Source organism: Lacerta agilis, chromosome 10, assembly GCF_009819535.1.
Source record: "Lacerta agilis isolate rLacAgi1 chromosome 10, rLacAgi1.pri, whole genome shotgun sequence".
NCBI lineage: Eukaryota > Metazoa > Chordata > Lepidosauria > Squamata > Lacertidae > Lacerta > Lacerta agilis.
Window position 1 is genome coordinate 64,904,256 of NC_046321.1, and position 27,559 is coordinate 64,931,814.

The window sequence follows — 27,559 nt, forward strand, 5'->3', positions numbered from 1 at the left end:
AGTATTTTTAAAGGTCTTGTCACGTGTTTCTTGCTCTTTACCTCTTCAGCCAACCCTCATCACTCTCTCGTTTCCCCGCCCAGTTTTACTGCATCCTAGTTCTTCCATGTGTTTTCAGGCACGCTTTAGAACCGCGAGCTCATATAATTAGTTTTAAGTTGCTTATTCACTGTAAGCTCTTTTGGCTTCAAGTTACAAGAGATTCCGACCAAACACCAGGAAGAACTTTCTGAAAGTAAGAGCTGTTCAACAGTGGAACAGACTTCCTTGGAGTAGTGGACTCTCCTTCCTCGGAGGTTTTTAAGCAGAGGCTGGATGGTCATCTGTCATGGATGCTTTAGGTGAGATTATTGCATTGCAAGAGTTTGAACTAGATGTCCCTTGGGGTCCCTTCCAACCTCTACAATTCTATGAAACTTGGCCTATTGTTAGTGTACAGTTTAGGAAGGTCTGTGTCAATTCACATCTCTTCACATATATTCAATATGTATGCTAATTCCCTGTTGATATATTAGAATTACCTTTGATGTCATAGTTTACTCTTGCAGTGTGCTCAGCTCTCAGTGTCAAATGATCCAATAGAAGTGTCAGGGTTCCATGTATAACTGCACCCTTGAACGCAAGCTGCACTATTCAAAAAGGCACTCTGTTCTTAACTGATGCACTGGATGTTGCTCACACAATTTCATGCGCTTTCAGTTCCAGGGGTACATGACAACACAGCTGGATAATATGGCAAGGAATGTGAATGGAATAAGGGAACACAATCTCTTCCCGAGAAGAAAAGCATAGCTGCCAGCTCAGGTCATTTGAAAAAGTGACAGCATCTTTTTGGCTTTGAAAAATGGTAAACAACCAATGATGAGAAGAAAGCTTCAAACGTGGCCTTGTCCCACCCAGCCCAAAAGGAGTTTTGATACATCAGCCTGTGAGAGAAAGAGAGAGACTGGAACGCAGCCACTCTGTTTCATCGGTTGAAAAAAGAACGGGATTTGGGGTTGGGGTTTTTTAGTCAGCATCTGTAGAAAACATAGAAGGAGCTTAAATGGAGTAGCCAGATTACTGAAGGTAGCTGTTGCTGTGCAAAACTTTGAAATACCCTCAGGCCATGATAAATGATGAATTAAGTCAGAAAATGACTGCATTCCCATTTTTCAGATTAATAGGGCGTTTCCCATCTGGAATGCTGTCGAGAGCGTTTCCTAAAGCTGGCCAACTACATTTCCAGAACAGGAATTTAAATTAGAATATATTTATAAAGTCAGCATTTGGGATGTGCACTTTCTTACAGGTGTTATCAGAGAACACAGAACGAAAGAGGGATGGGAAATATGTTTTCTTGGTTTCCTTTCCTTGTCCTGTCCCAGAGATTCATTGTGGACACAGAGGATCCAATATATTGTTGTTGTTGTTGTTGTTGTTGTTGTTCAGTCGTTCAGTCGTGTCCGACTCTTCGTGACCCCATGGACCAGAGCACGCCAGGCACGCCTATCCTTCACTGCCTCTCGCAGTTTGGCCAAACTCATGTTAGTAGCTTCGAGAACACTGTCCAACCATCTCGTCCTCTGTCGTCCCCTTCTCCTTGTGCCCTCCATCTTTCCCAACATCAGGGACTTTTCTAGGGAGTCTTCTCTTCTCATGAGGTGGCCAAAGTACTGGAGCCTCAACTTCAGGATTTGTCCTTCTAGTGAGCACTCAGGGCTGATTTCTTTGAGAATGGATAGGTTTGATCTTCTTGCAGTCCATGGGACTCTCAAGAGTCTCCTCCAGCACCATAATTCAAAAGCATCAATTCTTCGGATCTCAAATCCAATATATATATCAAATCCAATATATACAAAAGATCAAAGATGCTATCAACCCAGTCCTGGGACAATGCATGTGGAAGTTTTACATCCACAGTTTTAGCTACACTGCAATCCAAACCTGCCTTATGTGGGCTGCAGCCTCTCATCAGCTGCCACAGTGATGCTCGTATCACATTGCTGGCACAAGCCTTCCCCATCCACCTGTTGAACATGCAGGTGTGGAGCTTGCCAGCCATATCCCCACCAGGGGAGCCTAACAAAAGGCCCAGAAACAGGGCACTCTGAGCCGGCCTGGGATCAGCTAGATTCCAAGTTGCTCTCACTGCCGGTGTAAGCCAGCAGAAGCCCTGATCCAGGCCCAACTGCTACAGAAGCCTAAAGAAGGCACAGGGATCAGGCCCAATCTCCTCCTCCTCCCCTTCTGCTTCTGGGCTAGGGATGCACTTACACCTCCGCAAAGCATGCATGGGGAGTGCATGCGTTGTTCCCCTCCCCAATCCAACAGTTAGGGCTTTACACATGGAGCTGTTTGTTTTTTAAAAACAAAGATCTAACATTATTTTGACTCCCAAAGAGGAATGGCCCTCTTCTTTCCTGTTGAAGAGCCGGGTAGGATTTAAGTGCCTTTTGTCCAAAAAAAGAGCTCTGGAACAGTGGCCTCAGCTTCAGCACCTGCTCCATGTCAGAGGTGATATACCAGTATACTATGTTTGCATGTCAACATTGAAACTGTAAGTGCGAACAGAGGACATTGGGCACAATCTAGCCCAAAGGTTAGTCAATTCCCACTGGAATCAAAATCAAAGGTTCCATTCCTTTCCATGGGTCTAACTTGCAACTTAGCTTAGCTGCATTGCATTGATTGTGAATAAAATGAGACCAGCTTAAATTCAACCGTTTTTAGGGTGGTCCTCTAGGTTGACAGTAGAAGGGGAAGGCAAAGAGCAAAACTAAAAGGTACAGGTGGCTGTGATAAACAATGTGGTGCTCCTGAGATATTCCAGCAAACTTGGTTTTGACAAGCCCAGAAGATGAAGTGGAAGGAACAGTTTTGATAGTTTTGCTTCAGTTTATGAAAGACAGATTTCTGGGGCTAAACGCACAACTGATGCAAAGCCCATTTTTGTTCAGCTCTCTGAGTTGTAACAAAGGAAGCTAAGGTTTATGGAGAAAAGGGGGAAATAATCTGCAGACCACTTGCAGCGGTTGTTTTTGGATTTTTAATCACAGCAGCCTTTAAAATGAATTAAAATTAAGTTGGTAAGGAAGCTTGGGTTCTCTGATCAAGAGCTATTTAGAAGAAGAAGAAGAGTTTGGATTTGATATCCCGCCTTATCACTTGACCCGAAGGAGTCTCAAAGCGGCTAACATTCTCCTTTCCCTTCCTCCTCCACAAGTACTCTGTGAGGTGAGTGGGGCTGAGAGACTTCAAAGAAGTGTGACTAGCCCAAGGTCACCCATCAGCTGCATCTGGAGGAGCGGAGATGCGAACCCGGTTCCCCAGATTCCAAGTCTACCGCTCTGAACCACTACACCACACTGGCTCTCAACACCACACCGTTTGATACGCTAAGGAGAGAGACCAATGTATGAACTAAGAGTGAGTTGGGCACTCAGAATAATGAGAAAGAGGACTTCTTTCCCAATCATAATTAGAAGGATTCCAGTCGGATCTGTTTCTTCCTGCTTCCCTATTTGCACTGGTGAGACACACAAGATGCAGCAGTCACCGAATTAAGAGGAAACCAAGTGTAGCAAATCAGTTTAATATGACCAGAGTTTCTCAGCATGATCTTGCAAACCTTTGGCAAGAGTAGGGTTTTTGTTTTGTGTTTTAACGGCCACAGCTGTTGATCTGATTTAGATGCCGGCCAGGTGGCGGGGACAATAATGCTGGTAACTGGGCACATTAGTGGTCAGAAACAGCACTGGGACTTACTGAATCACACAGTGAGGTAATAAAGATATGAGTTCCAGGCTCTAGGAATTTGAAAAGCTGTTGCTACTCCTGAGAACTGGGCTATAACAGTTTCGTGTTTCCAATAACTCTTGCCGCCTCCACCCCATGTGGCCCCTCACTTCTATCTGTGGGCAAGAGCAGGGTTACAAAAGAGTCTCAAGGAAGTGAGCCATGCTGGAAATTGCAGCTGGAGTCCCAACTCTCTCTGTGTTTTATTTCTGACTTACATTGGTATCCAGATCTTCCTCCAAGAAGTTGCATTTTGCCTGCCCCTCTCTCTACTGCCTGTAAGATCACTAAGAACACCTGCAGAAATTCTACTTATAGTGCTGTACCTTACAAACTGTTATAGGCCGGTGACCATAAAACAGGCATTTCCTGTATCACTCCTCTATTATGGAATGCCCTTCCCTTTACAATAAATGGCATTCATCACCTGCATCAGACATCTTATAAAGACTTTATCTTTTTGCCCAGGCCTTTCCTGACCCACATGACTGGAACCTGTTTCTGTCCGTGTGAATTCATCAAATTCCTCTTTTATTTCATAGAACTGTAAAGCTGCAAGGGGTCCCCAGAGTAATCTAGTCCACCCCCTGCAATGCACAAATCTTTTGCTCAACGTGGGGCCTGAGACTAAGAGTCACACGCCGACTGAGCTTCCCCAGGCTCCAGCACCAGTTCAGATCCCATTAGCACATAAGTGAAGTTTCAGGTTTTGCCCCAACGTGCATTACTTTACACTTGCTTACACTGAATCACATCTAATGCCCATTCACCAAGTTTGGAGAGATTCTTTTAGAGCTCCTTGCAATCTTTTTTTTTGTTCTTGTCCTGAAAAAATTGGTGTCTGCAGCAAATTTGGCTATCTTACTATTCACCGCTAATTGCTCACACAGGTTTGCATATTTATCACCAAGAAGATTTTTTTTTTAAAGGCAGCAGGATCCATAAATCATAAACACAAAACACACTTTGGGCTTTCTTCTTAGCATTATTTTTGTGCCAAAGTTTTCCATTTCGCTTTCAGTCACTGCCAGGACACCCAACAACAACACTGATCTGCTTAAAACAAAAAAACAAAAACTGGAGATTTTGAAAGACAGTTTGGGGTTCACAAACTGAGAGGAAAGTTGCTGAAAGTGTGGGGGAGGGAGAGCCAATCTAACATGTGCGTCCTTCTGGATCACATTATTTGAAGCTTGACAAATATTCTACAGATCAGTGAGCCATATGAATCTCACTAAGTCTGGGAAACTGATACAAGAACAGAATATAAACCACAGCCATGAAGTCAGCACAGAATGAAATGCTTTATGAAAATTTGCAATGTTTTGCATCTCAGGAGGGAATATATAGTCCTGACAATCAAATTCCCCCCCCCCCCCAGATACGCCATTTCTGCCATGAAAACGTTACAAGAAATTGTGTTTGGTCTTTAAAGCAGAGTATTCACCAGGGAGTGAGAAGTTTTCTACCTCTTCCAAGAACCCATTTCCCCAATCTGATTTCTGATGTTCAAAATCAAAGCTGATATAGGAGATGAAGTAAAAGAGAAGCCTTCTTGAGGAGAAAATGCCTCAGCATCAAACGTTATTGCTTCAGTGCCTGTTTTGAGCGGTTGTACAGAAGGGCCCAGGGGGAAGCATTGTTCCTGGGAGACTCCTTTACTGCCTTCCTCTTTTTAAATGCAATTGTGTACCCAAAGAAGATACGGCATTGTGTGCCCAAAGAAGATACGGCACAATTATGCACCTCCTACAAGTGAAGAGATAATCTCTCTGCTAATGGAGTGATGAGACATCATATGGATCTCAATAAGTACAAGAAGCAGACACAAGCATGAAGCACCACAAACAGCAGTGTCTTCATAGGTAAAGGGACCCCTGACCATCAGGTCCAGTCGTGTCCGACTCTGGGGTTGCGGCGCTCATCTCGCTTTATAGGCCAAGGGAGCCGGCGTTTGTCCGCAGACAGTTTCCGGGTCATGTGGCCAGCATGACAAAGCCGCTTCTGGCGAACCAGAGCAGCGCACGGAAACGCCGTTTACCTTCCCGCTGGAGCGGTCCCTCTTTATCTACTTGCACTTTGATGTGCTTTCGAACTGCTAGGTTGGCAGGAGCTGGGACCGAGCAACGGGAGCTCACCCCGTGGCAGGGATTCGAACCGCCGACCTTCTGATCAGCAAGCCCTAGACTCTGTGGTTTAACCCACAGCGCCACCTGGGTCCCTAGTGTCTTCATACATGCCTTTAAAAAATGACTACACTGTGTGTGTGGGTGGGATTCTTCCCCGCACCCCACCCCCAAGCTAGTCCAGCTTCCACCTACCTTCAACAAATACTGGGTCTTCAAGATGGTAGTCAACTAAGTTTTAAAGGGTCTAACTTACTTTATTGTGATCTCATAACCCCCAGCCAATCAGTACATTCTACAGCCAACTTCTGGTGTAATCAGAGAGAACCCTCCCCACCCCATTTTAATGATCATTAAAATAAGGAAAATTATGGATTTTCAGCCTCCCAAGACTTTATCCATTCCAGTGGGATTACCTTGCAGGTTTTATAAATTACTGAATCTAAATTTAGGGCAAATCTTGTCAGGGGCAGCATATACATTTTGTTGGTGGCCAGGATGCAAAGCACAAATTCAAGGTTCCTATTCGTTAGGTGTCCTGGTTAAAAATAGCAGACATTGATGCTTGATGAAATACCTGCCATCAAGGCTGGAAAAAGTATTACAAATTCATTTTGATAGCCCAACTGAATGGAAATTACTGCCTGCATGAGGTTAAACAATCTGGATAGAATTATTGTTGAGTGTCTTGTTACACACCAGATGTCTGGAATGTATATTACACAAGGGTCGTCTTTCATTTTTTGACTCTTGAGTTGCAATGCTTTGTCTTCCTATTGATTACATTCTTTAGATGCATATATGGTCGCTACATCCCAAGACAAACATGTATTCATTTAAGAACATCTCCTTTTATGAGATGTTCTTAAACTTTTAATTTATGCTGTATCTTATTCCCCCGCTAAGACCATATATATAAGTTCACTACTGTTCCAAAAGAGTTGCAGACCACAGTGTTGAAGAGTTAACAGACACAACACAGCAGGAGTCAGTCATGCTGAAATCTAAGGAACTTAAATATCTCACCACCCATTTCAGTGGGTCTAAGGTGAGTGGAGGAAGGCTTCAGAGGAAGAGTTTTGAAGGAGCTTTTCAGACTCCCCTGATCAACAATGTCTGCAAACACACTTTTGGCTGAGCTGGGCTTTTACCTGCTCCATACCTGATGTCATTTATGAAATAATAATAATAATAATACAGCAGCTACACAATTAAAAGTTGCCCAGGGGCTGAAAAGCTGCCCACACTTGACATCTGCACAGGTAAAAACAAAACACACACACACACTTCAACTTACCTACTGTGATGTTTCCTGTTTTTGTTTGAAGGGTTGTATCACCTGCAAGAAAATTAAAACAGTTGTTTGAAGCTTGGTGTACGATGGCTTTAATTCACACAGTGAAGTAGCAAGATGTTGAGTGGTCCTGAGGCCTATTATCAGGGCCAGCCCATCCATGAGGCAAGGTGAGGCGACTGCCTCAGGTGACAGGATCCATAGAGGCAGCAGATCCTGAAGCAGACCTTTATTGCCCCTTTGTTGCTGTTGTAACTCTTCACTCACTCCTTCTTCCCTGGCAGGGAGGGAGGCACCATTTTTCCTCAGGGGCTAAAATGTCTTGGGCCGGCCCTGCTAACTATAAATCGCCTCTTATTTGCAATGTGCTGACACACCCAAAGCAGAAATTAATGCCATCTATAGTCTGTCTGTCTTAACATTTTACAGAGGTGGTTTATATGAAAAAAGTGAGCAAACAATACTATTCCCCAAAATAAGGCATTTATAAAAAGCTTCATGGCTGTAAGTTCCCATCAAACATATCCAAAGCTAATAACTATTTCATTTTGGACCAACCCACCCACCCCCGCCCAATTGTTTTACATGAGGAGGGGGAAATAGTGATTGGAATGACTTCAATACTACCCTTTCCCTTTTGATATCAATGTATTTTATGGATAGTCCCAAACAGTGTACACAACAGATTACTAGCAAGTTACAATAAATACATCTCTCAGCAAATAATGGAAAATATTTTCCAGATGGTGAACATGCAGAGTTGGTAACATTTTCCCACTCCCCCCCCCCACACCTCAATCTGTGTCCCTTCATGTTATTCTGCAGAACTGCATCTGTGTCCCTTCATGTTATTCTGCAGAACTGCATTTTGCTTGACTTTCCATCGGAAGATTAATCGCAATTCTGCAATTTGCTTGGCAGATCCTGAGTAGAATTTGTTCTGATACTCTTGGCTAGTGATAGAGAGAAATGGAGAATGAGTCTGGGCATCCTTGCCCACAATATCTCCAAGGTGCCACTGTAGTATGGAGCTCCGCATGGTACAGAAAACTCGACTCCGACCAAGTCAAATAGCCTAAAATGAAACTATGACACCTAGAATGAAGCAATGGGAGAGCAGGCCCAGATCTGCAGCCTGGAATCAACCAAATAAGTCACAGCTGTGCCCCTGAGCCTTGCCTGCTTGTGGTGACCACATGACTCCTATTAATTCAGTGCAATGCTTATGTATGCCAAGTAAATGCTGGATGTTACCAACATCAGATATCTGGTGAGATTGCTATAAATCATCGGTTTTAATCACCATGGCAAGATTTCATGCTTCAAAATAGCAAGCAATTAAAACCAGCAGAACTGAAAGCTGCCTTTGCTTGGCATGTAACTAGCTCATCTGCAATTCTGTCCAGAATCTTGTCTTACCAGGAGCAGAGCTAATGGATTTGTATCACTGAGCTGGCCAAATCTGTATTCTGCTTTCATGGTACAAAGTGGTATCTGACAGCTGCCCTGGGACATAAAGGGATTCTGGGAAACAGGAGGTAGAGAGTCCATCTCCTCCTGTCTTCTGGTTTGCAGAGATTTCTTGTAAATAAAAGGGAGGGAGCATGGAAAAGCTCTTACCAGAAATCTACCTATTATAGGCAGAAAACCAAGTGCTGTACTCTTGCAGGATTCCTGATTGCACCAATGACCCTACTATGTTGATCTGGCTTCCAATTCCACTTCTACTTCCTTGATTTATGATCCCACCTGTGTTCTTCCTTACTGAGAAACCTTCTTGCTATGTTATTACACTGTGACCTATCCCAGCCTCCAACTAGGTTTTATAATTTAAGGCACAACCCCCCCCCCCTCCTTCCAGAGACTTCCAAGATGTGATGCATTTAATATTTCAAGGCTTCTTGTAGCCCTGTACTTTGAAGGTCTAGTAGTGGTTCTGAGCCCTCCTAAAGTATTTTTAAGGGACCCAGGTGGCGCTGTGAGTTAAACCACTGAGCCTAGGGCTTGCCGATCAGAAGGTCGGCAGTTCGAATCCCCGTGACAGGGTGAGCTCCCGTTGCTCGGTCCCTGCTCCTGCCAACCTAGCAGTTCAAAAGCATGTCAAAGTGCAAGTAGATAAATAGGTACCACTTCGGCGGGAATGTAAACGGCGTTTCCGTGCGCTGCTCTAGTTCGCCAGAAGTGGCTTAGTCATGCTGGCCACATGACCCGGAAGCTGTACGCCAGCTCCCTCGGCCAGTAATGAGATGAGCACCGCAACCCCAGAGTCATCAGTGACTGGACCTAACGGTCAGGGGTCCCTCTACCTTTACCTTTAAAGTATTTTTAAAGGTCTTGTCACATGTTTCTTACTCTGTCCTATGGCTTAACACTCCCCACTTGGAAGCTTTTTTTGGGGTGGGGAGGGATGTTTTTGTGTGACATTGTGCAACCTTGGGATAACAAGCATTCAAATATGCCTCCCATGTGTGGTGCCCTGCCCACCTTAGGTATGGAAAAGAATGAGAATCCTCAATCAGCGAGGCAGAGTAGCTGGTGGGATTGGAGTGCCAGGATACCAACCACCCCTAAGTTTGCAACCTCCTCCAATAAGGTCTGGTGCCCAACTAACCCCTCCGGAGTAGCAAACTTGGTGCATTCCAAATGTTATTGGACTCCAACTCTCATCAGCCTCAACCAGCATGGCCAATGATAACAGACAATGGGAGGTGTAGTATGGCAACATATGGAGTGTATCCCATCAGCTATGCCTCGTTATCTATGCCAGGCTGTCTCATGTGGAAAGCTTTAGAGGCCTGGAGTCTCATACTCCTTCACTCCTCTGCTAAATTTAGCCATCTGCATTCAAGTTGTGGCCAGGCATGAGGTCCTTGGGAATAATGACAGTCATTCTTTGGGGAGAGGGAATTAAATCTTGCAGGGCTCTGGGTAAAGGCCTTGACAGCCCCTGTCTCAGGCTGTCTCAGGAAGTCAGGTGATGAGATCCGGTACAGGTGTCAAGGCCTTTACCCAACAGCTCTGTAGTCTGTGCCACAAGGTCCACTCCCTGGGACTTTTAGAAATCTCCATCCCAGTCCATGCTCTAGTCACTACTTAAGGCCAGGGCTATGACACATATGTTCCTGATCACATGGAGGGTCTATGCATAGATGCATATATTTCATCTACTAAGCAGACCTGACAATCTCTTCATGGACAGTTATTTCACAGAAGTGTTTTGAGTAGGATGTAACATTTCAGTTTCTTCTGAACATTAGTTCAGTTTCTGATCCCATCCTGTATGTAGGTCTCAGATCCAAAAGCAGACTGTTAGGAGCAGGAGCTCAAATAAGAGGACCTTTGGTTTTCATTTAAGCTGCCACAGAACTATAGGTTACAGCATCTGCCTAGGAAACAAGTATCCTCAATTCTGGCCCTGCCCATCCTGGCTGGTCAATGGGACACTCCCAGACATTAAGGACTTCTTGTTTCATAGAACTACAGAATAATAGAATTGTAGAGTTGGAAGGGACCTCAAGGGTCGTCTAGTCCAACCCTTGTATTGCAGGAATCTAAACCAGATCATACATGACAGATGGCCATTCAACTTCTGCTTAAGAACCTCTGAGGAAGGAGAGTCCATCCACCTCCTGTGGGAGTCTGCTCCACTGTCGAACAGCTCTTACTGTCAGAAAAAATCTTCCTGATGTTTAGCTGGGATCTCCTTTCTTGAGACTTGAATCCATTGATTCGGGTCCTAGCCTCCAGGGCAGTGGAAGCATTACTGTGTGCCCTTCAGTTACCTTTTGATTTTTGCTCCTTAGGCCTTCCTACTCATTTGTCCCTCTGTCCTCTCTTTGGGCCTGACTTCTGGCTTCACCCTACAGCTCTGACTCCTGGCTACTCCTTGATTTTGGTTTCTGATAATTGCTCTTCTCCGATTCCTGGCTTGCTCTTCAGCTCCAATTCCCCAGCACATATCCCAGCTCATCTCAGGCTGACGCCTACAGCTCATTCCCAAAGCCAGACCATTTGCTGACAGCCTTTTAGAATGGCATATATTCTGTTCTCCACTTTCAAAAACCACATTGTTTTGTAAATATTTTTCAGATCTTCTCAAATAAGATTTACCACCTCATTTGGTTTATGGACTTTCTAAAGATACAAATAAAGAATGACAAACATTTTAAGATCAACAAAGTTCTTGCAAATCACATTATCTGAAGCAAGTTCAATATGCTGCTTTGGAAAGAGGAGCTTCTGCAAGAATTGTGTGGTCATATAATTGTTCCACCAATACCAGTGCTTAATGAAGCCTATAATTTTTATGCTAACCAACCCTCAAATCGAGATATTCTGGGGAGAGGAAAAAGTCAAATTCTAGCCAAATTGCTTATTCTGAACTAGTGCTGACATCCAGGAGTTACAGAGGTTGGGCAATGTATCATTGATAAAAGCAACTCAATCTTTCTTCATTTTTGCTCTTTATGAAAACTGGAACCATTTTTATAAAGTCCACATTTTGTTTATCTGTACATAGAGACAATGTTGGTTCCAGAACCTGATGACTATCTCTCTGCTGTCCTATGCTGATCCCAAACACCTTGCAAGTCAAACGTTTTGGCTCCTGAACGCCACAAACCCAGAAGTTAGTGTTCCGGTTTGCAAACATTCTTTGGAACCCAAATGTCCAATGCGGGTTCCGTGGCTTCTGATTGGCTGCAGGAGCTTCCTGCATCCTACAGCCAATCAGAAGCCATGCCTTGGTTTCCGAACGTTTTGGAAGTCGAACGGATTCCATTCGACTTCCAAGGTACCACTGTATTCTTTGAGTTTCTGACTTAGGATCATCATCAGATGTAAGACTGAATACAGAGGAAGTCTCCAAGATACAAGCTCAATAATCTATCTTGCTTTTAGCCACGATGTGAGAAGCCACATATATCTACTAATGAGCAAAAACATCTGAAAATACTTGGGGTTCCTTCCATTTATGTTGCAAGCACTGCACAGAGAGATGACTCTGAGCTTGTTGGTGTTGTTCCTCCCCACCCCCAGTGCTGTGTAGATGGGTCTGTGGCTACCAGATAGCTGTCCTACCCCCCAAAAAATACCTAAACTGGTTGATATTTCCATGAAGTTTTTGGGTGGCTCATTAGAGGCCTCCTGAGACTGTCTGGAGGGAATCACCACTCATTGCAAAACTCATTCATTTTCTATTTGCTTTTTCAACAGCGTTTTAATTCCCCATAAAATATGAATATACTGTAGTATAATAAATACATTCACAGTGCATTCCTTGGCACATTAACTCTGAAGTAAGTCCTACTCCATTTAGTGGATTGTATTCTCAGTGAGGTGTATATGGCTGCAACTTCAATAGGACTTACTTCTGAGTAGGCATGTATAGGGTTGTACTGTCAGAAGTATGTTTCATTTCTGATGACTCAAAAACTTTTTATAGAAAGAACACTTGTTTAAAATAACAGAACGTCCTAATAACATTTCATTAACAGCATTCTGAAAATAAGCATGAAGCAATGTTAAAGTTATCTTGTTTAAACTGGATGCAACTCTATTTGCCTTTTTACTGCAAATACAACATGTTTTTATAGGAAGTGTTGTGAAAACAACACAAACATCCATAATAGGCCTTCGTGAACAAATGTATAAAAAACCCAGTATCATTCACATTAGGAACCTATTAGTTAAGAGCTTCAATTTGGCAAATCTACATCAGTGTACTACATGGCAGCTAAATATAGTTCATACTTCCATAATTTTAAAAATCAAGTTGTATTTATTTATTCAGGACTGTGTGTGCCCAGTCAGTCTGGCTCTATTCTGAAGGCTGGGATGACAGCCAGGAGTTTAAGTTAGCAGCCAGTTCACTATGAAAAAATAAAGAGAGGCATACATCTAGGGACTGGGGCGGGCGGGCGAGAAAGGACTAATGGCATTTGAAGCAAGATGCACACTTGTTGGGAGTTGACAGCTCATTGTCTTGGTGCCATAGTGCCGAACCTCTGTGGCCTTATAAAGATGGGTAGTTTTCAGATTCAGTATAAGCTTCTGAATCACCTCAAGCACATGGAAAGTTTGCACACCAGGAGTGGTGAATTATGACTAGAGGAACTGCACACCCACACTCTGACCACCAACCTAAGCAACATGAAGGATTAGTCATCTGCCCAAGAACGGATGAGAACCACTGGACCAACACATAGGATGCTCTTGACCAAGAATGGAATTGGCAGTGCCTTGGCTGGAGTGCACCAGGCCAGCCCAAACACCCAGAGAAATGTTTCCAACAAATCAGCACAAATCAACACAAAGTCATCGTGACACCAATTTATATCAAGAGACACTAACCCCACTGATTTCTGCAAAGATTTAGATCCAGTTCGTAAGGGAGAGCTCCAAGTTCCATCCCAAACTGGGAACATACATGGCCCCAGGAAGGGCAACACTGGCACAGGAAAGAAGAATTACATTTTCCTAGAACACATATTTCCACTGCCCGTCGTTGCTAGAATGGCCACACTGAGGAGCATTCACTTATAATTACAGTAACGAAGGAACAGATCCTGTTTATGAAGAACATATTGTTATGCCAGTGGAATTCCTCTAGCTACAAGTATTGCGTTCTCCACCTATTGTTGGTGTAGCCATAGGGTATCACTTACCTTATGATACCACTTTATCTATATAATATTTTAATCATGTAGTGAAAAAGCTATAGCTTGCTAATAGTGACTGTTTATAGTTTTGACTGTGGTTTATTAATCTGCCGTGCCTGGAATCAGGTATGGCTGCAATCCTATATACACTTAGCTGGGACTTCCACTGAATGTTTATCACAGATCAGAAATGGTACCACCCTGCCCAAGAAGATGCCAGCATGGTTAACAAGCAGAGCCAAAGAAGCTATTACAGGCAAGAAGGCCTCCTTTAGAAAAAATATGGAAGTCTTGTCCAAACAAAGAGAACAAAAGGAACACAAACTTTGGCAAAATAAATGCAAGCAGACAATAAAGAATGCTAAAAATAATTTGAGAAGCACATTGCTAAAAATACTAAAACCAACAACAAGAATTTCTTCAACTACAGTTGTAGCAGGACATCTGCTAGGGAAGCAGTTGGGCCCTTGGATGATAAGGGAATCTGAGGTGTGGTAAAGGAGGATAAAGTGACTGCACAGAAGGTGAATTTTTGTGTGCGTTCATCTTCATAGAGGAAGATAAAGGGCAGATCCTTGTGCCTGAACCAACTTTTGCAGGAAGGGACTGAGGCAGATGGTGGCAAGACACCAAGTTCTAGGCCTTATTGACAAAATAAAAACTAACATATCATGCCATTTAGCTGGCATCTACCCAAAAGTTCTCAAAGAACTCAAATGTGAAATTGATGACCTTCCATCACAAATATTTAAAAGGGCATTTGCTAAACAAAATGTAGCTCTAATTGCAGACCAATTTGCTATCTTACCATGAACATTCCCCAGTAGAATGTCACCAGCTGTTGAAGAGAGCAATGAAGATTCTGCATAAAGATATTTGGCTTTTAATAAACCATTTTGGGTAGAAATGTGAATAGATGACCCTTGTAGCTTTTCTATATTCACACTCTGTAAAAGGGGGGAAATGAATAAATTAATATAACAGCATTACAGCCAGGAAACAAACATCAGTTCATCTTAATGATACATTAAGCTACATCTTTCAGATACACATGTTCATAGAGCTCCAGATATCTGCTAGCTAGCATCTTCAGAATAAATGGGAGCTGGGGATGTATATTCATCTTGTATAGGATGTCTCCAATTGGTTTTATTTTGCAGGTATGATTCAGGCCCACACTGTAAATGTAGCCATAAAATTAAAGTCACAAATCTTTTTGCAGGTTGGAAAGTGAAGGGGAAATGCATTTAGAATGAATAAATGCCTAACAAGAGGATGTAAAAACACTCCACAAGCAAATCAGAAAAAGCAGGGTGAATGCTCATTGTCATATAACTGCCCCACAAACAAATCAGAATAACTGTTCAATAAAGTTAGGATATTATCTAACCATGTAAGTCTTGTGCAAGCAAATCAGGATGAATACTCAATAAATAGATTGTCTGGGGAAGCCCATAGAAGATATTAACTATAAAAGGTTGACATTATTGTTCAAGCAGCAAACTGAAGCAGAGGGAGGAAAGAAGGTTATCCAGACAATTTTCCACCACAGAAGTTCAGAAAGTGGTTTCAAAGAAATATCAACTATACAACATACAAGCAAATGCCTGTTAATGTCAGTGCCAATGGCTGAGGAGCAGTGAAGTTATACCTAAGCTGAGGGGAAGGGTGAAGACAGCATGAGATTCTGTGTCCGGCTCCCAATCTCTTGGGAGAGACTTAACTCTCTGCACCAGCCCCATGTGGTTTGTCCACGTGGAAACCTGGGATGGTAGTCAACTAAATTTTACTCAGAATAGATTCAGTAAAATTAATGGCTCTAACTTCATCATGTTCACTAATTTCAATGGGTCTACTCTGCATAAAACTTAATTGGCTACCACAGTTGGTACCTATGCTCCTCTTCACGTTGTCAACAAAGAAAGACAAAGCTTGGAGCTAGAAGTTATGCACCGGAGAACAGGTGCATTGATTTGCAAAATGACAATCCGTGAAGTTTCATAATACTGAATTAGCATGAGAAGTACTCCCTTGATGGTGGGACAAATGGCCAGATTTGTGGTTGTGGGCATGGATAATGTATACAAAGGAGAATAAGAAGCTAGAAGATATATGGCACTGCAAGTAAACAGGTAAAGCAGCACCTACTTTTTTGAAGAGTCTGCCACGTTCATGTAACTGTTGGTCACAAAAAGTGAAAAACTCATTGCCTGCAGCAGAACATTCGACTGGAACTACAGCTTTAATATATATAGTTAAAGCTATGGTTTTCCTAGTAATGATGTATGGAAGTGAGAGCTGGACCATAAAGAAGGCTGATCGCCGAAGGATTGATGCTTTTGAATTATGGTGCTGGAGGAGACTCTTGAGAGTCCCATGGACTGCAAAAAGATCAAACCTATCCATTCTTAAGGAAATCAGCCCTGAGTGTTCACTGGAAGGACAGATCCTGAAGCTGAGGCTCCAATACTTTGGCCACCTCATGAGAAGAGAAGACTCCCTGGAAAAGACCCTGATGTTGGGAAAGATGGCGGGCACAAGATGGGGACGACAGAGGATGAGATGGTTGGATAGTGTTCTCGAAGCTACCTACATGAGTTTGACCAAACTGTGGGAGGCAGTGGAAGACAGGAGTGCCTGGCGTGCTCTGGTCCATGGGGTCACAAAGAGTTTGACATGACTAAACGACTAAACAACAACAACAGCTTTAATGATAGCTAAAGCCTGGTGTCACCATCAAGGCCCAGATGTGTGAATTTCTGTCTCTAGCAGTGGTGGGGAATATTTTGGCCCAGTAGGCCAGATTCTCCTGTGTCCCAATTTCAACAGGTGGGTGGGATAACCCACCTGCCAACCACCTAGCATCACTATGGTATCAGATGACGGACAGATGAGTTGCCTCACTTACCTGTCAGTCCATGGTGCAGCACTTCCCAAGGGTCCAACCTGGTTGTTGGGTGCTTGCGAAGTGTAGAGAAAGGGGCTTTGCTGCTCCTGCAGCAACAAGCTGTTTGCATTGAAACTGCTGCTAAAATGGAGGAAATAAACTAATGCAGGCTTCCTCAACCTCGGCCCTCCAGATGTTTTTGGCCTACAACTCCCATGATCCCTAGCTAGCAGGACCAGTGGTCAGGAATGATAGGAATTGTAGTCTCAAAACATCTGGAGGGCCGAGGTTGAGGAAGCCTGAACTAATGGCTCAGCCCCAGTTGCCTCATTGGCTGCAGCTGGAATAAATCAGCAAGCTCTTGGGAAATCAGCACAATTTACATCAAAAATTCAATAGCCTCAACACTGGAGCTGTTGGTTTAGGTCTTTGTTCGTCCTGCTTGGCAGTCTGTGTCCATGGCTGTACCCTGGACTGCCTTCCTAACCTGGTTGGTATTCTGCCTAGCTTGTTTGCTTGTGCTGGAGAACAAGGGCTATATTCAAGAAATGGTCTGGCATTGGCTTATCCCAGGAACCCCTGGCAAAAGTATCATTCTGCAAGGCTGTTGGATGCGCTTGGGCACACCATCTGGTTTTGATTTGGCTCTGGCCACAGTAGAGTTTTGTCAGTGTGCCTGACAAGAAGACATATACTATGCCTGATTGTTGCAAAAGTGTAATAAGGCTGGAAAAGCAAAGGAAGAATAACATCTACAGAATATCTGAAATCATCACCATACGATTTCAGCCCTCCCACTCATTTGTGATGTTAGGGTTTCCCTCAAACTGATGCTCTGTAGAAGGCTGCCAATAGTGGGTCAGTAGATTAACACCAGTCTCCCAGCAGGTTCAAATGGTGGCTCAAGACAGATGTGGATGGAATCAGCTGATAAATTCTTCATTTTTTAAGAGACGAAGAAGGATACAGCAGGCAGCCAGAGCAAGAGCCAGGATAATAAAAGTCTAAAGATGTTTTACCAAATGAACAGTTTCTACAGTCACATTGGAACTATTGTAAACACGAAGAATATAATAGATACTAATACCTTATCAAATTTAACTGTGTTCTACTAAGCTCGGTTTGACTTATGCTGCAATAAAACATTCAGATGCTTTTAATTTTCAGGTTCAGTCCTGTCTCATATGCAATTTTGTGACCCAGCATGCCTATCTGATTTAAAGCTGTGTATTAATTTGGCTTAAAATCTGCTCCAGCATTTCAGCACTATCTATCACAGCCTTATAAAATGAAGAACTGTATGATGTAGTCAAGCTGCTGACAATTCCTCCGAAACAAAGAAGACTCTCGACCAGATGCTCAGCAAGGCATCACACCTCTCTGCGGAACACAGTATCTCTTACTTTCAACCACTGCTAAGCAAGACTCGGGTATCACTTTGACCCCATGTCAGCATGCTTATGTGTACGTACGCCAGATAACATCAGCACTGAAAAATCATGCAATTACAGTCTGTCCACAACATTGTATATGCAATCAAATGCCAACAGTGCCCTTCAGCTCTCTATATTGGACAAACAGGCCAAACCCTACGCCAAAGGATAAATGGACATAAATCTGATATCCGGAATCACAAGACAGAGAAACCAGTAGGAGAACACTTCAATCTCCCAGGACATTCTATAAAAGATCTCAAAGTAGCTGTCTTAATACAAAGAAATTTCAGAAATAGACTGGAAAGAGAAGTGGCTGAATTGCAACTAATCACCAAACTTAGAACCATGGAGAGACCTGGTCTGAACAAAGACATTGGATTCTTATCTCATTATACATAACAAAGCTATCTTTAGCCATCTCACCCATTGCCTTTCCTTGCTAGACTAATTGCAGCCGTTAAGAGTCGTCAACAGGTTTTCCACACCTATCAGCCAATCACCCATTCCCACCACCCTTCTGAGTAATACCCCTCCCCACTCCCCCACTATATTTAAGGATCTGGTGACTTCTGTTTCAGTGTATCTGAAGAAGTGTGCATGCACACGAAAGCTCATACCAAGAACAAACACAGTTGGTCTCTAAGGTGCTACTGAAAAGAATTTTCTATTTTGTTTCGAGTCTGTCCACAAGGCAGTTTAGCGCTTCCATCACTTGGTCAGTTGGGTACACACACCAGTAGGTACGATGTGATAAGGAAAATTGGGTTGGGTAACCACATCTGCAAATGCCAGTGGGATTTTAGGCTGGCCCAAGCTTCCTCAACCTTAGCCCTCCAGATGTTTTGAGACTACAATTCCCATCATCCCTGACCACTGGTCATGCTGGCTAGGGATCATGTGGAGAGAGGAAGCCCCAGGAAAGAGTTGCTGCTTGTTTCTAGCCGCTACTTGGGTTAACCCCATTTTATTTGTTAAAATTAAAAACAAAGCATTTGAGTTAATCTGCAGGTTTTTAAATGTTCATCCCAATCTCTCTCTCTCTCTCTCTCTCTCTCTCTCTCTCTCTCTCTGTGTGTGTGTGTGTGTGTTTTAAGCATTTGCCCCAGTGACTGAAGTAGAAAGTGTCCAGTTTCATTGCCACGGGAATTATAATGCACAGCTATAAACCTCCGACAGTCTTGGTTTACACTGGAAACGCTGACAGAGCCCTAGCTACATAATGATGACTGTAGTCGATGGAACAAAATTGTCATAAAAGACCACATGGCAGATAAAATGCAGGCTGATTGCTAACAGAAATGGCTCTTCAAGAAAGCAAGCCAAACTTCTTCCTCCAAAAAAGTTGGCTGCTTTGCTATTGTCCTTGGAAGATAAGTGTTATACATGTCAGTTTTGATGCTTAATTCTACAGCTGTGATTCTGCTGGTTTATATGTAGGGTTTACACACAGAGACACACACACACCACAGAACATTATATGGTCACTGCAAGATAAATTAGTATATTATAAATTCTCTGTTTCTCATCTGGATAAAAAAATATATATTCAAAAGAACATGTGATTTTAATCACTAGCATACAAATCAGGTCCGTAAACAAAGGGTGAGAATACACTCAATTGAAGGGTTACTGTGCAAAATGCAATCCTTTATCAATTTCTTCCTCTTTCCTCCTACAATATTGAGGCACTGTTAGCTACATTGTCATTGTATTGTACATTTCCTCATGTATGAACGTATCACTGGTGAGGGAGGGTAAACGAGCCTAAATGCTACGGGGACAAATGTTTGGGAATGGCCCCCTGTCAAGCTGGGCCTTCCCCAATCCGGGTCCCTTCAGATGTTCTTTACCACAACACCCATAATCCCCAGCCATTGCTCATGCTTGACTTGGGATGATGGGCATTGTAGTCCAAAGCGTCTTGAGGGCACCCGTTTGGGGAGGGTTGGTCTAGCGCCACTCATGGAGCCCGCTAGATGCTAACATGATGTTGCTGGCAGCAGCAGAAGTGACTAGTGGGGGCAGGAAAATCAGCTCCGAATATCTGTTTGGACCCAAGACCTGAAGCTGCCAACCTTCCTGCAGAAGGGTGGTGGGAACGGGTGATTGGCTGATAGGTGTGGCAAACCTGTTGACGACCGTTAACGACTGCAATTGGTCTTACAGGAAAAAGCAAGGGGTGAGATGGCTAAAGATAGCTTTATCATGTATAATGAGATAAGAATCCAATTTCTCTATTCAGACCAGGTCTCCCCATGGTTTTAAGTTTGGTAATAAGTTGCAATCCAGCAACTTCTCTTTCCTGTCTATACTATATTTCCACTCTATACAAGATCTCAAAGTAGCTGTCATATTACAAAAGAATTTCAGAAATAGACTGGGCCCATTCCCACCACCCTTCTGAGTCATAACCCTCCCCACCCTCTCACTATATATAAGGATCTGGTGACTTCTGTTTCAGTGTATCTGAAGAAGTGTGCATGCACAAGAAAGCTCATACCCAAGAACAAACTTAGTTGGTCTCTAAGGTGCTACTGGAAGGAATTTTTTTATTTTGTTTGGAAGTGTGTATTTTCCTATACTATCCACTAAGATTCTTATGGCTCCTACAATAACCCCACATATTGTACTTTCTTGTTTTACCAGAGATTATTATGCACCCTGAAATACAACTCCCGGCTGTCTTTTAAAACATCTGCATGTTAACACAACAGTGAGTTCTTCATCCAGTTTACAGTGGAACCTCGACTTACGTACGGCTCTACTTATCTACAATTCCAGTTACAACCTTCAGTAGGTGCTTCGACTTATGAACTTTCTTCTAGATATAAACAGAGGCCTTGCCAGCAGCCCGGAGCTTGCCTGGCCGGCTGCAGGGCAGCGCTGGGGCCTCTGCCGCCGGGGAGGGGGCCCCCATCCCACCCCCGAAGCTGTGGAAGAGGTGCCGCCTGCAAGAGCCACAGCGGGGGCGCACTGCAGCCCCAAACCCTGCCAAGGAACTAACCTGAGGAAGTCCAGAGAAGAGCCTGGCCTGGCAAGGAAAATAAGTGACCCTGGCCGAAGTGAATCAGCTCTTTACTGACCCTTGTCCCCCCCAAGCTTGTAACCAGGTAAGCCCCCTCCCAGTGCATGTACGAAAAAAAATGTTATTTTTTTTTCATCTACAATACTGTCTTATTTTTTTATAGTACAGTACATTGATCATTGCTTTCATTTTATGGGTCTATGGACTTGTTAGACAGTAAATTGCTGTTTTAGGGGGTGTTTTTCATCGCCTAGAACGGATCAATTCACTTTTCCATTACTTCCTATGGAAAAGTGCGCCTCTACTTACAGTATGTATGTTTCTAGTTATGACTGGACCTCCGGAACAGATTATGGTTGTAAGTAGAGGTTCCACTGTATTGTAAACAAAGTAAGATGAAGCAAAAGTCCTATAGCCAGGTCTATGAATTCAACAGGGCTTACTCCCTTGTAAATGCAGTTAGGATTTGCAGCCTTAGTCTCTCTGATCAATTCATCTTGGCTGAGGTAAGCCAAAGGAGGCCGCAAATAATCTCTATGCTCTTACAAATTCACTTTAAATTATTTCCAAGGATCTAGCTGGAATTACTATTCCTGCAAGCAATTCCAGCAATGAACTAAGCACACTTGAGATATTGCTCTTTTCTTGCAGGCCTTGAATGGATGGGAAAATTCTCTGCTGTCTACCTATGAGATATTTATTTACCCCTCGGTGCTGCTCAAATCAGGGTCACATTATACACATCTCCAAGAACAATAACACTTCCCTGTAACAAAGCAAACAAGCCAAAGGCGCCACCTTCTGGAAAATACCAGATACTAACTGAAGTTCCAATACCTCACCTGCATTTCCACACAAGACATAAATTTCAGTTGTGTTTACAATACTGTTGCCTTGGGATAATTAGGGGGAATTAACATTAAACCACAGAGCCTAGGGCCTGCCGATCAGAAGGTCGGCGGTTCGAATCCTCACGACGGGGTGAGCTCCCGTTGCTCGGTCCCTGCTCCTGCCAACCTAGCAGTTCGAAAGCACGTCAAAGTGCAAGCAGATAAATAGGTACTGCTCTGGCGGGAAGGTAAACGGCGTTTCCGTGCGCTGCTCTGGTTCGCCAGAAGCGGCTTTGTCATGCTGACCACATCACCCGGAAGCTGTACACCGGCTCCCTCCGCCAGTGAACGGAGATGAGCACCGCAACCCCAGAGTTGTCCACGACAGGACTTAACGGTCAGGGGTCCCTTTACCTTTACCTTTAACATCCATTGAATGCCATCTCAGCCATGTGCCCATTTAAAAATTATGGCCCAGCATTTTGAGAATAGCTTGCCTACGACTGGGATATTAAATCCAAATCTAAGAAGTTTTTGGGTTTTTTTAAGCTGATTCACTCTGCAGGGTTTAACATCTGTTTGCCAAAGAAGTTACACTGAATGCAATTTGACATTTGTACAGTCATACCTCATGTTGCGAACTCTGAGGGTTACAGTTTTTCGGGTTGCGCTCGTGCCGAACCCGGAAGTACCGGAATGAGTTAATTCCGGGTTTCGGTGCATGTGCAGAAGCAGCGAATCGCGACCCGCGCGTGCGCAGAAGCGGCGCTGCAGGTTGCGAACGTGCCTCCCGCACGTATCGCGTTCGCAACCCGAGCATCCACTGTAGAGGAAAAGGAAGCAGCGGCATAATGTACGTGTCTAATTTCAGAGACCTATAACAGAAGCATGTTCAGCTCAAATTCAGCTGCTGGAATCGCAATCACTTTTCACAGAGTCAACTTGTTGTTGCAGTATGCTAAATGGGGCTTACCCAAGACACTTTGCTGCCTGAGGCAAAGGGAAAGATGGTGCCCAACGCACACAAACACACACCATTCCATTTAGAATGGCTGTTGAATTTTTTGCCTCATCTGCACCATGCATTTAAAGCAGTATCATAACACTTTAATCAGTCCCAATAATCCTTGGAAATTGTAGTTTGTTAAAGGTGCTGAGAGTTGTTAAGAGACTCCTGTTCCCCTCTCAGAACTACAGATCTCGGAGTTTCCTGGGAAGACAGCTGGGTATCTTAAGGGGTGCAGAGAAGGACATGAAGAGCACACACAGTTCTGTCCACTCCACACCCCTCAGCATCTGCTACCTGAGGTAGCTCCCCCATTCTGTCTCATGGTAGGGCCGGCCTTGAATGTAGTAATATTTGCTTTATAATAGGCATTGCTAGTTTCTACAAATACCTTTTCCACTCCACACCCTGGTCTACCCAACATAGGCTCTATAACATTAACTTCAATGCAAACAGGTGCAGTTTTCCCAGCCCAGAGAGGCAATGAAAGCACTGTACTTGCTGAATTTTTGCCTGTGACACAGCTGCCAAAGACACAGAGCCTCTGTCTGGAAAAAAAACCTACAATAGTCACAGAACTTGAAAAAGTGAAGACACATATTCTCACAAAGATTTTAAAAGCCCACAATGTTATTTTTGTAATGTAATTCTTCAATGTATTTTATAGGTGACCCAAATAATTATAGTCCATACATTTAAAAAATGCTTACACTTTCTTGTGAGACATGAATATCAGCATTTCCGTGAAGAGTTCCCAGGCAGATAACTTTCCCTCCTTTAGCTTGAATGTCAATTTTCTGACTCTGAAACAGAATTGTATACATGTTAAAAGAGTTCAGTTTCTTTCTTTTTTTGAAGATAGTTATGATGGGCCCTAACTAGGATTTCACCTGCATCTCTCGGCTGTTATTATAGAAAATGATATATCAATTAATTCTTACAGGTCTCACAATTAGAGCTGCATGGCTGAAAGAGTTCCAGCTCTGAATTTCTGCTTGTTAGGCAGTTGCAGGAGAGGTCCCAGGAAAAGACTTGCAAATAAATATACGGTATATACAAGCGGATAGAAAACACAACTCTTGTACTCTTGTATCTATACTTGTACCTTTATTGACCGCAAGATGCTTGTTCCCTTTTCTGTCTCTATTCTGCAGCTGTTACATTCAATTTTCTCAGTCTTCACACAGCCATTCCCTGATGTCTTGATATCCAAGTCTAAAATCAATTTTAAACAGTGGAGATAATTAGAAACAAATGCAATGCAAAGCAATCTAAAATTTTGATTTCCTTCAGTAAAACAATGTGACAGAGTGAAAACAGAAGCATCCCACTTTCAAAGCATGTCCTGAGTCCCCCAAACAAACAATTAATGTCACGTCAGCATCTGAAGTGTTAAGAAAAAAATACATATTACAGCGATGTGTAGGAAGGACAAGGAATATAGTTAAAATATTCCCAGGTTAGTGAGCCAAATTATGATTATTGTAATGACATGTGTATGCTACTCTTCCTCCAAGGACAACACATATGGAGCTTATCTAATTATTTTATTTACGGTAACCCTGTGAGACTAATAAAGATTGCGACAGGCCCAAGGTTGCATGTTGAGCTTTGTGAATGGCAGGATTAGAATGCAAGTTTCCCCAATCCAAGTCCAACAGACTACCCACCAAGTGTGACTTCACCAGAATAACTGTCAAAGAAAGGAAAAGTTGCTTTCTGGTTTGGCCTGGTGATACGTAGCAGGCAAGAGAAAAGCTGAGCTGACTAAACAGCTGGGATTTAGACAGTGTTCCTAATTTTGCCAAGGCATCTTCCAGAACTCTGGCCTTGCAGCAGAAGCTTTTGAGTGGCAGTAGTGAACATGATGACTCCTGTCAATAGCAGCACTTCAACACATTGGGTCTCTTAGTGGTGTATCTGCAAAAGCTGGGAAGTAGCAACTTGAATGGGCCACATTGTCTACTATGGCATGCCAAACTGAAATTCACAGCTGAAAAAACGGCCATTCAGTTAAATGTCACAGCAGTGCCTCTTTTTGACCAGTTGCTGCACATACCAAATTTTATGGGGGTCCTCACATCCACAGAGGCTGCGCCGTCCATGTCTTCCGAGATTATCGTAATCTCCTTTAGCACCTCATCATACTTCACATGCAAACTATCCAAATCTGCACTGTGTGTGGGGCTGGCGGTTGCCCCACGCACCGTCACGAACACCCGGTCCGCATCGGGGTACTTGTGTGGGTCCAAAGGGTGCACAGAGACGTGGCAAGGGAGACGAGCCTTCAGGAGGCCATAGGGGCCGACAACCAGAGTCCACTCCTTGAGAGGCTTGCTGCCCTTCCGCTTGCTCGCTTCGGGCTTGCTGCAACGACAAGGGCTGGAAGCAAACCAGCGAGCCTGCTGGCAGCTGCCAGTCCACGACCTTCGCCCAGTTACGCCTCCACCCTTCAACAACCGATGCCAGCTGCCGGCCACTGTCCTCGCTGCCGTGCACCAGCTTCTTGGGGTCAGAGGCCGCATCTTGCACTGCCTTGAGGCTGCTTCAGGGGGTCCTTCTTCTGACACGCGACAACCCACCCCTGCAAAGAAAAATAATATTAAAGTGCAAAGGGAGAAGTTGCGCTCCAGGGTCTGGGCTGGTCATGGGACACCCCCTCCCTCCCTCCGCTCCCCGAGACCCTTTAGGGCAGAGGTCTCTGCATTAGGGGGACCCTCCTCTGCCCACTTACAAACCCATCCTGGAACTTTCAAAACAACAAGCGCAGAACCGGTGAGCTGTACTAGCAGGGATTGGCCGTTCCAGCGGCGCCGAGGTGGCTTCTGGGAATTGTGGTTCTCCGCTGACGTCGGCGCGCTGAAGGAGGCTGAAGGCCGAACTACAAGTCCCGGGGGAGCTGAGCGTCTCACGGGAAAGCTTTGGCCCACGTGCGTGCTGGGGAAGGCGGATGTCTCGCTGCCTCCCTCTGGACAGGATGGAACCTTGCGGCTGCCCAATAGGAAGCGCGGAGGGCGGGACTCGAAGAGGAGAGTCGGTCTCCATGGGAACGCAGGGCGCTCCAGCCTCTCCGGCGGCGTCGAGGTTTCCCCGGAGGGAGCGAGGCCGCGCGGCGAAGGTAAAGGAGCAGGCACGGCATGGTTTTAAAAAGGAGGGAAGGAAGCCTGCTCGGGGCACGAGGGGAGGAATCGTGGGATTTGAAGAGATGGGTGGTACCCCTGAGGGTCATCTAGACCAACCCCCTTCAGTGCAATAACGCAGGAGAGGGAAGCGGAGCAATGGCGTCTGATACTTTGGTTTACCTACCAGAATGTGTTTCAAGGGCACAAGCAGCCCAGAGAACCAGGTTCCACCACACACCCCTCCTCCCAAAGCACTTCCTCCCAGGGTCGGGTCTGGAGGAGGTGGCCAAACCTTGGAGAAGCTAAACATGCCTGATGGGGCTGAACAGGTAACTAGCTGGGAACCGAATATAGACCACCCTGAGTAGCCTAGACCTCACTAGTCAAAACACTGCCCACCCCCCATCCAAGGGGGGGGCAGCTTGAATAAAATATTGGGGGTGACCCAGGTATGCCCTGCCCCACATAATCACAAGATGCCACACACAAACATGCCCCATTTGAATGGCAATGCTCATCAACTTTGGGGGGGGGGCACAATATTTTATGGTGGGGTGAAGGAGCCTTGGCCCCTAGGAGTTGGCTCCCAGGCCACCATCTGAAACAAAGTGCTACCCCCATCCCCCGCCGCCAACTGTTCTGAGTACAGCGAATGGATGTCCCATCAGACCCATAGGCTCTGACTCCAAAATAGTTAAATAAAAAGCTAGCCAGCTCTTCCGCTGCTAATGCAGAATGTGGTTTTAGTGGGTGGGAGTATGGTTCCCAGGTGTGCATCTGTGTGAGCCGAAAGAGTGCTGCTCCATGTGTCAGGGTAAGCCTTTTGAATCTAAGGTGGGTGTATGCTTCTGCATTCTATAATTAACACATAGTGAAGCTAACTGACTTTAGCATAGTTACAGGTGGGTAGCCGTGTTGCTCTGCCATAGTTAAAACAAAATAAATTAAAAAATTCTTTCCAGTAGCACCTTAGAGACCAACTAAGTTTGTTCTTGGTATGAGCTTTCATGTGCATTTAGTTGGTCTCTAAGGTGCTATTAGAAAGAATTTTTTATTTTATTTTGTTTTGACTTTAGCATAGTTGCAGGTAGGTAGCCGTGTTGGTCTGCCATAGTCAAAACAAAATTAAAAATTAAAAATTAAAAAATTCCTTCCAGGAGCACCTTAGAGACCAACTAAGTTTGTTCTTGGTATGAGCTTTTGTGCGCATGCACACTTCTTCAGACTTTAGCATGCTGAAGTAATTGCAAGATGGCTATGGACTGGTTCTTCTATAACTTCCTTTGGGCCCCCATTCTTTCTCGCAGCTCCCCCCCCCCCAACATTTGGAAACAAAGTGGAAATAGAAGTAGAAGAGGTTTCTCAAAGATTGCACTTGCAGTTGGGTGGCCAGATGG

The 27,559-nt window shown here is 44.2% G+C and overlaps 1 protein-coding gene across 1 annotated transcript in view; it reads right to left on the bottom strand.

The window, feature by feature from the left end:
• The window catches only part of FAM185A (family with sequence similarity 185 member A), a 44,214-nt gene extending 18,617 nt beyond the window's left edge, over nt 1-25,597 (bottom strand). Inside the window, exons 1-5 of the mRNA XM_033161395.1 lie at nt 25,100-25,597; nt 24,146-24,255; nt 23,751-23,843; nt 14,665-14,803; nt 7,201-7,242 (exon numbers count right to left, since the gene is read on the bottom strand). Of these exons, the coding sequence (XP_033017286.1) occupies nt 7,201-7,242; nt 14,665-14,803; nt 23,751-23,843; nt 24,146-24,255; nt 25,100-25,565 (850 nt within the window). The 5' untranslated portion in view covers nt 25,566-25,597. The remainder of the gene's footprint in view (nt 1-7,200; nt 7,243-14,664; nt 14,804-23,750; nt 23,844-24,145; nt 24,256-25,099) is intronic.
• Nucleotides 25,598-27,559: the final 1,962 nt, after the last annotated feature.